Genomic DNA, 12,717 nt, shown 5'->3' with positions numbered 1-12,717 from the left:
ATGTAGCAGCAACACGGAGCTGTGTGCGACTGTGGTGCAAAAATGGGGTTCTCCATCCTCCACTGCTTGGCCGCGGCATTTTGGCCCTGTGGTCTGGTCTGGCCCGGCATACCCGGCGGGGGCCCAACCATAGCAGAGGAACTTGCAGCAATGGGGCCGGGGGGAAGGGGGGTGGAGGAAGAGTTGGGGGGATATTTTGGAACCACACTTAGTGCAAGCCCCACCCAGAAACCCTAACCTGAAGCAAAAATATTTCAAGGAAGTTAGGAAAAAAATACAGCTCGGCCTGGTTCACGGATTAAACATTTTGGCTCTGCCTAGCACTTCCACCAAACCTAGGCCCACCAGGTCACCCACCACACCACACTACCCTCTTCCACCCTCCCATTCCCCCCAAAAAATAGCACCCTCACCTTCACTCCCCGCTCTGCACGGCTGAGCTCACTACCCTCCACTCCCAGGCTTTCTCTCCCCCTCTCAGCCTGCAGTCTCCCTTTTGAGCAATGGTATTCACTGAGCACTGCACTAACTTCTTGGGAGAGGATGACACAATAGAGTTGGTAGAAATGATCCCTGCCCACAAGGAACTTCCAGTCTAGAAGGGGAGACAGACATTGAAATAAATTACAGATGGGGGAAATGGGAGGGTGTAGAGATACATACACAGGTGCTGCGGGGATAGGAATGGAGGATAGATAGGATAGAGAAGCAGCGTGGCTCAATGGAAAGAGCCCGGGCTTGGGAGTCAGAGGTCATGGATTCTAATGCTGCCTCTGACACTTGTCAGCTGTGTGACTTTGGGCAAGTCACTTCACTTCTCTGGGCCTCAGTTCTCTCATCTGTAAAATGGGGATTATGAGTGTGAGTCCCGTGTGGGACAACCTGATCACCTTGTATCCTCCCGAGCGCTTAGAACAGTGCTTTACACATAGTAAGCACTTAACAAATGTCATTATTATTATTATTGTTAATGGGGCAAAGAGCCAGTGCTTAAGAGGTATGATCAGGGGGCATAGACGATCCAGGAGGAAAGGCGGGTAGTCCTCTTACAGCTGTACTGAAGCAGAGGGGTCTGCTGGCCCCACGTGCAACGACGTGGGTGGCTCGACCACAAAAGGAGCACTCCTCTCTGCTACGGTTGTGAGGCCCATGAGGGCTTCGACAGATCAATCGACACCTCCCTCCCTACCGACGCATGGGTGAACCAGACGGTGAGTGGGGAAATGCTTCAGAAGTAAGGCGCCGTTTCGAGCCAACTGTCATTTTCATCCTATTTCCATTATGAGATAGCTTTGAAAATGTGACAGACACCTGGGGGTGATTTGCCCTTCCTGTGGAGGGCATAGCCTGTTACCTTGCCTTCCACCTGACTTTTCAGTGGCTCCCATCGCACACGGAGCAGTGAGACGAACCTGAGTCACCCTCCTGCCTGCTTCGCAGAGCCGGGGCAGCCCCGCATGCTGCTCTTTCATCGCCTCACTTAAGAGCCCCCGTTCTGCAGTGGACCACTTAACTGGTTTCCAGGAAAAAGTAATCTGCAAGTAAATTTCCAGGGCCTCCTCGCCTCCCTTACATCCGGTTATTGTACCTAGTTGGAAAGCCCATTCAGGGATTTGGCAACATTGCATCCAATTCATTCTTCCCAGAAGCAGAGAGATGCTCAATAAATACTTCTGACTGACTGACTGACTCCTTCTGAATTAGAGGGAGAAGCCGAGCTTCAAATTAATGCACCAGGAGCAGGCCTGGCAAATGAACAGAGTGATCCGGGCTTTGGGGAAGGTGGCCAAGAACGTAAGCTGGCCCAAAAGCCTACTTTACAAGTGACCAAACCGATATCCGTCCCATATCAGAACTTGTCCCCCGAATTCCTCAGACCGTACCGTGGCTTGGTCCCGGGTGGGGGGTGGCTGGGGGGAAAGGGGTGTGCAAATACCCAGGAGGACAAAACCAAGGTTTGGGAGGGACAAATCGGGGAAACCTGAGAGCCCCATGTCCAAATTTGCCCCTTCCTTGACCTCCCCAGAATGCATGTTCCCCTTTCATTCATTCATTCACTCAATCGTATTTATTGAGCGCTTACTGTGTGCAGAGCACTGTACTAAGCACTTGGAAAGTACAAGTCGGCGACATACAGACACGGTCCCTACCCAACAACGGGCTCACAGTCTAGAAGGGGGAGACGACAAAACAAAACATGTAGACAGGTATCAAAACCGCCAGAATAAATAGAATTATAGCTATATACACATTATTAAAAAAATAAATACAGTAGTAAATATGTACAAGTAAAATAAATAGAGTAATAAATCTGTACAAATATATACAAGTGCTGTGGGGAGGGGAAAGAGGCAGGGCCGGGGGGATAGGGAGGAGGAGAGGAAAAAGGGGGCTCAGTCTGGGAAGGCCTCCTGGAGGAGGTGAGCTCTCAGGAGGGCTTTGAAGGGAAGAAGAAAGCAAGTTTGGCGGATGGGTGGAGGGAGGGCATTCCAGGCCAGAGAAAGGACGTGGGCCGGGGTCAATGGCGGGACGGGTGAGAACAAGGCACAGTGAGGAGGTTAGCGACAGAGGAGTGGAGGGTGCGGGCTGGGCTGGAGAAGGAGAGAAGGGAGGTGTGGTAGGAGGGGGCGAGGTGATGGACAGCCTTGAAGCCGAGAGTGAGGAGTTCTTGCCTGATGCGTAGGTTGACTGGTAGCCACCGGAGATTTTTGAGGAGGGGAGTAACATGCCCAGAGCGTTTCTGCACAACGATGATCCGGGCAGCAGCGTGAAGTATAGATTGAAGCGGGGAGAGACAGAAGGATGGGAGATCAGAGAGGGGGCTGATGCAGTAATCCAGTCGGGATAGGATGAGAGATTGAAACAGCAAGGTAAGCCATTTGGATGGAGAGGAAAGGGTGGATCTTGGCGATTTTGTGGAGGTGAGACCGGCAGGTTTTGGTGATGGATTGGATGCGTTGGGTGAACGAGAGAGTGGAGTCGAGAATGACACCAAGGTTGTGGGCTTCTGAGATGGGAAGGATGGTAGTGCCGTCTACAGTGACGGGAAAGTCAGGAAGAGGACAGGGTTTGGGAGGGAAGATAAGGAGCTCAGTCTTGGACATTTGGAGTTTTAGATGGCGGGCAGACATCCAGATGGAGATGCCCTGAAGGCAGGAGGAGATACGAGCCTGGAGGGAGGGAGAGAGGGCAGGGGCGCAGATGTAGATTTGGGTGTCATCAGCGTAGAGATGATAGTTGAAGCCGTGGGAGCCAATGAATTCACCAAGGGAGTGAGTGTAGATAGAGAACAGAAGGGGACCGAGAACTGACCCTTGAGGATCCCCTACAGTAAGGGGATGGGAGGGGGAGGAGGAGCCCGCAAAGGAGATTGAGAATGAATGGCTGGAGAGATAAGAGGAGAACCAGGAGAGGACGGAGTCTGTGAAGCCAAGGTTGGATAGCGTGTTGAGGAGAAGGGGGTGGTCCACAGTGTCGAAAACAGCTGAGAGGTCAAGGAGGATTAGGATAGAGTAGGAGCCATTGGATTTGGCAAGAAGGAGGTCACTGGTGACCTTTGAGAGGGCAGCTTCGGAGGAGTGTAGGGGACGGATGCCAGATTGGAGGGGGTCTTCGAGAGACTAGGCACTTCCTTTCTCCCCTCATCCCCACAACTGCCTTGTTTATTTTTAGCCCAGAGTAACAGCCACAGTGAAGTTGGGGGAAGGAATGGGGAGTCAACAGTAAGTCAGGAAACAAGCCCCCCCCCCCCCCCCACCTAATGTTGAAGGTCCCCTTCCAACCCTAGAACTGCCTTGGGCAACCGTTTTCTTGACCCATTTGTGAAAACTGTCCTGATTCCAGGAGACGAGAGCTCCGAGTGAACACAACACGAGCCAGTAGAACAGCACTGCCAGAGGAGGTCGAAACAAAAACAGAAAATAGCATCAGGCGTTGCCAATGGCAAACCCATCAACACAAAAAAGGCTCATCTTTGTGTGTACGTGAAATGCACCGTATCCAAATCCAGCTGGATTTTTCCTCCACATTTCCAAGATCCTCTCCAAACAGCCCCTGTGATAGTCCAGACACTTGTCACAGGCTGCTCAATAAACACCATCGATTGTCTCCCCGTTCCTCAAACACTTCCAATGGCTGCCCGTACCTCTCCGCATCCATTCCCCACCTCGACCACTGGCTTGAAAGCATTCGGTCAGCTCCATCTGCATTGTTCATCCACCCTCTCCTCCCATTACACCACGGCTTGCACTTTCTGCTCCTCTCCAGCTAATCTACTCACCGTTCCTCATCTCTCCCAACACTGGCATCCATCCCTTGGAGGCAACTTCCCAGTCAGGCAGGCAGGACAAAGCTCTCCCCATCTTCGAAGCCCTCCTCCAGGAGGCCTTCCCTAGTTAATTTCTAATCTCCCTGGGTTACATTACCTCAACCGCTACCTCGTAGCTTCTTCACACCCTCAGTTATGTGTATTCTGCGAGCTCCCTGTCTAACTCCCACCTGTATGTTCTTTTCCAGTGTTTAGTATCAGTGCTCCGCACACAGTAAGCACTTAAAAGATAGCATTGCTACTTCCGAACATATCTTTCATACCGTTTTTCGTAGGCACCAACTCATGCATATATCCCCTTTCCCCTCTTTCTCCTATTGCAGTTGTTCCTTCCCTCCCCCTAGGCTGTAAGTCCCTTGAGGACAGAATTCATGTTTACTAACTCTATTTTACTCTCCCAGGTGCTTTCTGTACACTGCTCTGTATACAGTAGATGCTCGATAAATACCACTGATTAAATGGGGATGTAAATCCCACAATGGCCTTTTTTGGCCACGCTAATGCCCATGGGTCTAGTTCACTGTCATTTCTAATCCTAAAAAAAAGAAGTGTGTGAGTGTGCATGTGGATAACATAGTTTGCAACTTCTAGAGAAGATCACACAGTGAAATGGAGGCTCCCTCTTTAACACGGACGACTCCTTGACAAGATGAACTCTGCTGTTTGATATAGATTCTAATTCTGGTTTTGCCCCAGTCATTGTGTGGGAGGCTCAGTCATTTCCCCTCTCTCTGTTTCAATCAATCAATGGTATTTACTGAGTGCTTACTGTGTGAGAGCACCATACTAAGCGTTTGGAATAATAATAATAACTATGGTATTTGTTAAGCGCTTACTATGTGCCAAGCACTGTTCTAAGCACTGGGGTAGATACAAGGCAATCAGGTTGTCCCACGTGGGGCTCACAGTCTTAAGTTTTACAGATGAGGTAACTGAGGCACAGAGAAGTTAAGCGACTTGCCCAAAGTCACACAGCTGACAAGCGGCGGAGTCGGGATTAGAACCCACGACCTCTGACTTCCAAGCCCGTGCTCTTTCCGCTAAGCCACGTCGCTTCCCCAGCGTGGAAGGGTACAATAGAGTTGGTAGATGCAATCTCTACCTGCAATGACATTAATATCCTCGTCCCATCTATCATTTAGCCCCAGGGAAGGAAAGGAAATCTAATCAACAGCAATCAAGTGTCCCTGGTCACATCCTATAAGGGCCATAGGGGTAAAGTCAAGGCAAAATCCTAAACAGCCCATCCTGAGGAACTGTCAACGCCCCAAAATCTCATATTTGGTGGCATTTCCCTGCTGACGACAGCAATGTCTCTTAAATCCTGTTTCCCTGACTAGGGAGCAGACATCATGAAAATTCTCAAATATTCATCCAGAACCCCACTCCCCCGCTCACTTGCACACATGACCTCAGGCGTGCACGGACCCACATGCGCACACAGTCAGAAGTGAATTTCCTGATTCTTCTCTCATTTCCCTCTTTACCCCCATCTACTCCACTCCAGTGGGCCCTATTGATTTCCATCTACCTCCTACTTGTTCACAAGTACAAGGAGGGTCTACCCCAAATTCCGAAGCCTTCTCCCCTTTCCACCAAACGTTGATCCGGAGGGTAGGAGTTAAAGGCCCTGGGTCATTTTTAAGCATTTTTGCGCCCATCCTAGGCTGGAAAACTCTGGTTTGAACGTGGAGGTTTTTCCGGGGGGAGTGCCAACAATAAGAGACATACACAGTTTGAAATCCTCTGGAAAGACTTTTTTCTTTAAGGCTGAACAAGCACCCCTGCCTCTGTGTGTGTGTGTGTGTGTGTGTGTGTGTGTGTTTGCACGAAAACACACACGTGCACACACTCACATGCACACGCACGCACACACACACACACACACACACACACACGCACAATCTCCCCACCCCTCCAAAACCAGGACAAAGCATCCAGGCACATTCAAAGTAGCTCACACATATACGAGGCTGAGCATGCACAAAGAGGCATCCATTCACAGAAGCCCCCACGGACGTCAACCCTCTGAGAAGAAGACACTGATGCTTTAGGCGCATAACTCAGCATCCCTAAGAGCCAATAATTTATCCGTATGTTCAAACGGGGAGCCACAAGCACACGCGCGGTGCACACACATGTAGAGGTGTACATACACTGCCAGAGTCGCATGACACAGATACCGTGCCCCAAAGCACCCACACCGAGAAGAGGGGGCACGCATGGAGGAAGCAGTTGGGTGCTTACCCAGACGTGCCCCTACAGCCAGACTGGCATGTCTTTCTTGGGGGGCCACACAAGGCCCAGGCCTGGGGCGTCCAGTCCAGCCCAGGCCAGGTGGTGGGTGGCAGGGCCCAGCCGGCTCAGGTCCCCGCTGGGGTCATCATCGGTCCAAGGGCTGCTAGTCTGAGGGGTCACCTGTCCAGGGGCCCCGTGTCTGTCTGTCTGTCTGTGGGCCACATGTCAGGGGGTCTGTATGCCCGGGGGGCCATGTGTCAGGCGGGAGGTTTGTCCAGAGAGTCGCTTGTCTGCGATCCATCTGCCCGGGGGTCGGTCTGTCTGTCCGGGTGTGGGCCTGTCTGTCCAGAGGGTCACTTGTCTGGGGGGGGGTCGCCTGCCTGAAGGCCGGTCTGTCTGGGGGTGGGTCTGTCCGTCTGGGGGTAGGTCTGTCTGTCCAGGGGTCGTCGGGCTGTCTGTGTGGAGGGTCACTTGTCTGAGAGCCAGTCTGTCCGGGGGTGGGCCTGTCCGTCCGGAGGGTGGCTTGTTTGGGGGGAATCACCTGTCCGGGGTCCGGCCTGTCTGTCCGGAGGGTCGCTTGTCTGGGGCGGGGGGGGGGGGGGTCGCCTGTCCGAGGGTCGGTCTGTCTGTCTGGGGGTGGGTCTGTCCGTCCAGGGGTCGTCGGTCTGTCTGTCCGGAGGGTCACTTGCCTGAGAGCCAGTCTGTCTGGGGGTGGGCCTGTCCGTCCGGAGGGTGGCTTGTCTGGGGGGATCGCCTGTCCGGGGTCCAGCCTATCTGTCCGGAGGGTCCCTTGTCTGGGGCGGGGGGGGGGGGTCGCCTGTCCGAGGGCCGGTCTGTCTGTCTGGGGGTAGGCCTGTCTGTCCAGGGGTCGTCGGTCTGTCTGTCCGGAGGGTCACTCGTCTGAGAGCCAGTCTGTCCGGGGGCGGGCCTGTCCGTCCGGAGGGTGGCTTGTCTGGGGGGATCGCCTGCCCGGGGTCCAGCCTATCTGTCCGGAGGGTCCCCTGTCTGGGGCGGGGGGGGGGGGGGGTCGCCTGTCCGAGGGCCGGTCTGTCTGTCTGGGGGTAGGCCTGTCCGTCCAGGGGTCGTCGGTCTGTCTGTGGGTAGGCCTGTCCGTCCAGGGGTCGTCGGTCTGTCTGTCCGGAGGGTCACTTGTCTGAGAGCCAGTCTGTCCGGGGGTGGGCCTGTCCGGCCGGAGGGTGGCTTGTTTGGGGGGATCGCCTGTCCGGGGTCCGGCCTGTCTGTCTGTCGCTCTGTCTGTCCATCTGGGGTGGCTCCTGTCTGTCCGGAGGGTCACTTGTCTGGGGGGGGGGTCGCCTGACCGAGGGCTGGTCTGTCCGGGGGTGGGTCGGTCTGTCCGTCCGGAGGGTGGCTTGTCTGGGGGGGTCGCCTGTCCGGGGTCCGGCCTGTCTGTCTGTCGGCCTGCCCGGGCGTGGGTCTGTCCGTTCGGGGGTGGGTCTGTCTGTCCGGAGGGTGGCTTGTCTGGGGGAGGTCGCCTGACCGAGGGCCGGTCTGTCTGTCCGGGGGTGGGTCGGTCTGTCCGTCTGGGGGTGGGCCTGTCCGTCCGGAGGGTGGCTTGTCTGGGGGGAATCGCCTGTGCGGGGTCCGGCCTTGTCTGTCTGTCGGTCTGTCTGTCCGGGGGTGGGTCTGTCTGTCCGGGGGGTCGCTTGTCTAGGAGGGGTCGCCTGTCCGGGACCCGGCCTGTCTGTCTGCCGGTCTGTCCTGGGGTGGGTCTGTCTGTCCGGAGGGTCGCTTGTCTGGGGGGGGGGGGGGGTGTCGCCTGTCCGGGGCCCGGCCTGTCTGTCTGTCGGTCTGTCCGGGGGTGGGTCTGTCTGTCCGGAGGGTCGCTTGTCTGGGGGGAGGGGGGTCGCCTGACCGAGGGCCGGTCTGTCTGTCCGGGGGTGGGTCGCCTGTCCGGGGTCGGGCCTGTCTGTCTGTCTGTCGGTCTGTCCGGAGGGTGGCTTGTCTGGGGGGGTCGCCTGTCCGGGGTCCGGCCTGTCTGTCTGTCGGTCTGTCCGGAGGGGGGGTCTGTCCGTGCGGGGGTGGGCCGGTCTGTCGGTCCGGAGGGTGGCTTGTCTGGGGGGGTGGGGGGTCGCCTGTGCGGGGGTCCGTCCGTCCTTGGGGGGGGTGTGGGCGAGGCCCGGGCGGGCGTCCTTGTGGCCCCGTCCTCCCCCTGTCGCCCCGGGCCCCGCACTCACGGCCTGCCGGGCGATCTCCGTGGCCGCCATGGGGCCGTCCGCTCCGGGGGGTCCGCCGGGGGGGTCCGCTCCTTCTGCCGGTGGGTGGATGAGCTCGGCCGGCCGGGAGAAAGGGCTGCCCTCGGGGGCGCGGCCTAAAGGCGGCTGGCTGGCTGGGCGGGGACGGAGGGAGGGAGGGAGGGACGGAGGGAGGGAGGGAGGGACAGAGGGCCGGCTCTCAGGGCGGGGGGCCCGGGGGAGCGAGGAGCACCGGGGACCGGCCCGCACCCTGGCTACCAGCCCAAATAATGGCCTCCTCCACCTACCCCTCTCCCCCTCCTCCCTCTCCTTCCCCTCCCCACAGCACCTGGGCAGATGCATAGACGTTTGTGCGCATTTATTACTCTATCTATCTTACTTGTACATATTTATTCCATTTATTTTATTCGGTTAATATGGCTTGTATTGTTGTCCGTCTCCCCCCTTCTAGACTGGGAGCCCGCTGTGGGGTAGGGACCGTCTCTAGATGTTGCCGACTTGGACTTAGTCGCAGTAAGCGCTCAATAAATACGATTGAATGAATGACTATGTTGGTGCTCATTTATTACTCTATCTTACTTGTACATTTTTATTCCATTTATTTTATTTGGTTAATATGGCTTGTATTGTTGTCCGTCTCCCCCTTCTAGACTGTGATACCGCTGTAAGGTAGGGACCGTCTCTAGATGTTGCCGACTTGGACTTAGTCGCAGTAAGCGCTCAATAAATACAATTGAATGAATGAATACGTTTTCGCTCATTTATTACTCTATCTTACTTGTACATATTTATTCCATTCATTTTATTCGGTTACTATGTCTTGCATTGTTGTCTGTCTCCCCCCTTCTAGACTGGGAGCCCGCCGTTGGATAGAGACCGCCTCTAGATGTTGCCAGCTTGGACTTAGTCACAGTAAGCGCTCAATAAATACGATTGAATGAATATATTTGTACGCATTTATTACTCTTACTTGTACATATTTATTCCACTTATTTTATCTGGTTAATATGTCTTGCATTGTTGTCCGTCTCCCCCTTCTAGACTGTGAGCCCGCTGTTGGGTAGGGACAGGTCTCTAGATGTTGCCGACTTGGACTTAGCCACAGTAAGCGCTCAATAAATACAATTGAATGACTATGTTTGTGCTCATTTATTACTCTATCTTACTTGTACATATTTATTCCATTCATTTTATTTGGTTAATATGTCTTCTATTGTTGTCCGTCTCCCCCCTTCTAGACTGGGAGCCCGCAGTTGGGTAGGGACCCTCTCTAGATGTTGCCGACTTGAACTTAGTCCAGTGCTCTGCACACAGTAAGCGCTCAATAAATACGATTGAATGAATAATAAATGCGTACAAACATATTCATTCATTCAATCGTATCTATTGAGCGCTTACTGTGTGCAAAGCACTGTACTAAGCGCTTAAAAATTTCACGTTCCCTGACCAGGAATCGAACGCGGGCCGCGGCGGAGAGAGCGCCAAATCCTAGCCACTAGAGCACCAGGGAGGTTTATTTATCTTACTTGTACATATTTACTCCATTTATTTTATTTGGTTAGTATGTCTTGTGTTGTTGTCTGTCTCCCCCTTCTAGACTGTGAGCCCACTGTTGGGTAGGGACCGTTTCTAGATGTTGCCAACTTGGACTTAGTACAGTGCTCTGCACACAATAAGCGCTCAATAAATACAACTGAATGAATGAATATGTTTGTATGCATTTATTACTCTATCTTACTTGTACATATTTATTCCATTTATTTTATTTGGTTAATATGTCTTGTATTGTTGTCTGTCTCCCCCTTCTAGACTGGGAGCCCGCTGTTAGGTAGGGACCGTCTCTATATGTTGCCAACTTGGACTTCCCAAGCGCTTAGTCCAGTGCTCTGCACACAATAAGCGCTTCAATAAATACAATTGAATGAATGAATTGTTGTCTGTCTCCCCCTTCTAGACTGTGAGCCCGCTGTTGGGTAGGGACCGTCTCTAGATTTTGCCGACTTGTACTTCCCAAGTGCTTAGTACAGTGCTCTGCACACAGTAAGCGCTCAATAAATACGATTGAAGACTGTGAGCCCGCTGTTGGGTAGGGACCGTCTCTAGATGTGGCCAACTTGTACTTCCCAAGCGCTTAGTACAGTGCTCTGCACACAGTAAGCGCTCAATAAATACGATTGAATGAATGAATCCTCTCTTCAAAGCCCTCCTGAGAGCTCACCTCCTCCGGGAGGCCTTTCCACACTGAGCCCCCTGCCCTTTTCCCTCTCCTCCTCCCCATCCCTCTCGCTCTACCTCCTTCCCCTCCCCACAGCACTTGTATACAGATTTATGACTTTTTATTTTACTTGCACGTAATCACTATTCTACTTATTTTGTTAAGGATGTGCCTATAGCTATAATTCTATTTGTTCTGACGGTTTTGACACCCATCTACATGTTTTGTTTTGTTGTCCGTCTCCCCCTTCTAGACTATGAGCCCGTTGTTGGGTAGGGACCGTCTCTAGATGTTGCCAACTTGTCCTTCCCAAGGGCTGAGTCCAGTGCTCTACACACAGTAGGCGCTCAATAAATACGATTGAATGAATGAATGAATGAATGAATCCCCCCCCACCCCTCCCTCCCTGCCCTGAGCCCTGACCCCAGGACCCCCGGCCCCCGGCGGCCCTGCCCCATGGCTGGAGATGGGGGCCGGGGCGGGCATCTGTCGGGGTGGGGGGCAGGGATGATGATGATGATGATGACATTTGTTAAGCGCTTGCTATGTTCTAAGCACTGTTCTAAGCGCTGGGGGGGAATACAAGGTGATCAGGTTGTCCCACGGGGGGCTTACAGACTTCATCCCCATTGCACAGATGAGGGAACTGCGGCCCAGAGAAGTGAAGTGACTTGTGCAAAGTCACACAGCTGACCAGCTGGCCGACTCGGGATTAGAACCCACGACCTCTGACTCCCAAGCCCGGGTTCCTTCCTCTGAGCCACACTGACCGCCGGAGGGACGGGAGGAGGGGGACCGCGCAGGACAGGGCAGACCCCGGGCCTCCCTGGGGTTCTGGGGGCTGAGAAGCCAAGCCACAATAATAATGGTGCCACTGGTTAAGCGCCTACAAGATGCCAGGCCCTGTACTAAGTGCTGGGGTGCAGACAAGCAAATCGGGTTGGATCCAGTCCCTGTCATCATCATCATCATCATCAATCGTATTTATTGAGCGCTTACTATGTGCAGAGCACTGTACTAAGCGCTTGGGAAGTACAAATTGGCAACATATAGAGACAGTCCCTACCCAACAGTGGGCTCACAGTCTAAAAGGGGGAGACAGAGAACAAAACCAAACATATTAACAAAATAAAATAAATAGAATAGATATGTACAAGTAAAATAAATAAATAAATACAGTAATAAATATGTACAAACATATATCCATATATACAGGTGCTGTGGGGAAGGGAAGGAGGTAAGATGGGGGGGATGGAGAGGGGGACGAGGGGGAGAGGAAGGAAGGGGCTCAGTCTGGGAAGGCCTCCTGGAGGAGGCGAGCTCTCAGTAGGGCCTTGAAGGGAGGAAGAGAGTTAGCTTGGCGGATGGGCAGAGGGAGGGCATTCCAGGCCAGGGGGATGACGTGGGCCGGGGGTCGATGGCGGGACAGGCGAGAGCGAGGTACGGTGAGGAGATTAGTGGTGGAGGAGCGGAGGGTGCGGGCTGGGCTGGAGAAGGAGAGAAAGGAGGTGAGGTAGGAGGGGGCGAGGGGATGGACAGCCTTGAAGCCCAGGGTGAGGAGTTTCTGCCTGATGCGCAGATTGATTGGTAGCCACTGGAGATTTTTGAGGAGGGGAGTAATATGCCCAGAGCGTTTCTGTCCCAGGTGGAGCTCACACTCTCAATCCCCATTATACAGAGGAGAGAACTGAGGCCCAGAGAAGTGAAGTGACTTGCTCAAGGTC

General features: G+C 53.8%; 1 protein-coding gene across 2 annotated transcripts in view; it reads right to left on the bottom strand.

The window, feature by feature from the left end:
- The window catches only part of SEPTIN6 (septin 6), a 62,379-nt gene extending 53,477 nt beyond the window's left edge, over positions 1-8,902 (bottom strand). For both annotated transcript variants that reach the window (XM_038747916.1, XM_038747917.1), the window contains exon 1: positions 8,761-8,902. In XM_038747916.1, the coding sequence (XP_038603844.1) occupies positions 8,761-8,790 (30 nt within the window). In that variant the 5' untranslated portion in view covers positions 8,791-8,902. The remainder of the gene's footprint in view (positions 1-8,760) is intronic.
- Positions 8,903-12,717: the final 3,815 nt, after the last annotated feature.

This window comes from Tachyglossus aculeatus, chromosome 6 (assembly GCF_015852505.1).
Source record: "Tachyglossus aculeatus isolate mTacAcu1 chromosome 6, mTacAcu1.pri, whole genome shotgun sequence".
In the NCBI taxonomy this organism is placed as follows: domain Eukaryota; kingdom Metazoa; phylum Chordata; class Mammalia; order Monotremata; family Tachyglossidae; genus Tachyglossus; species Tachyglossus aculeatus.
The sequence above is the reverse complement of the archived record's forward strand: the minus strand, read 5'-3'. Positions and strand labels throughout refer to the sequence as shown.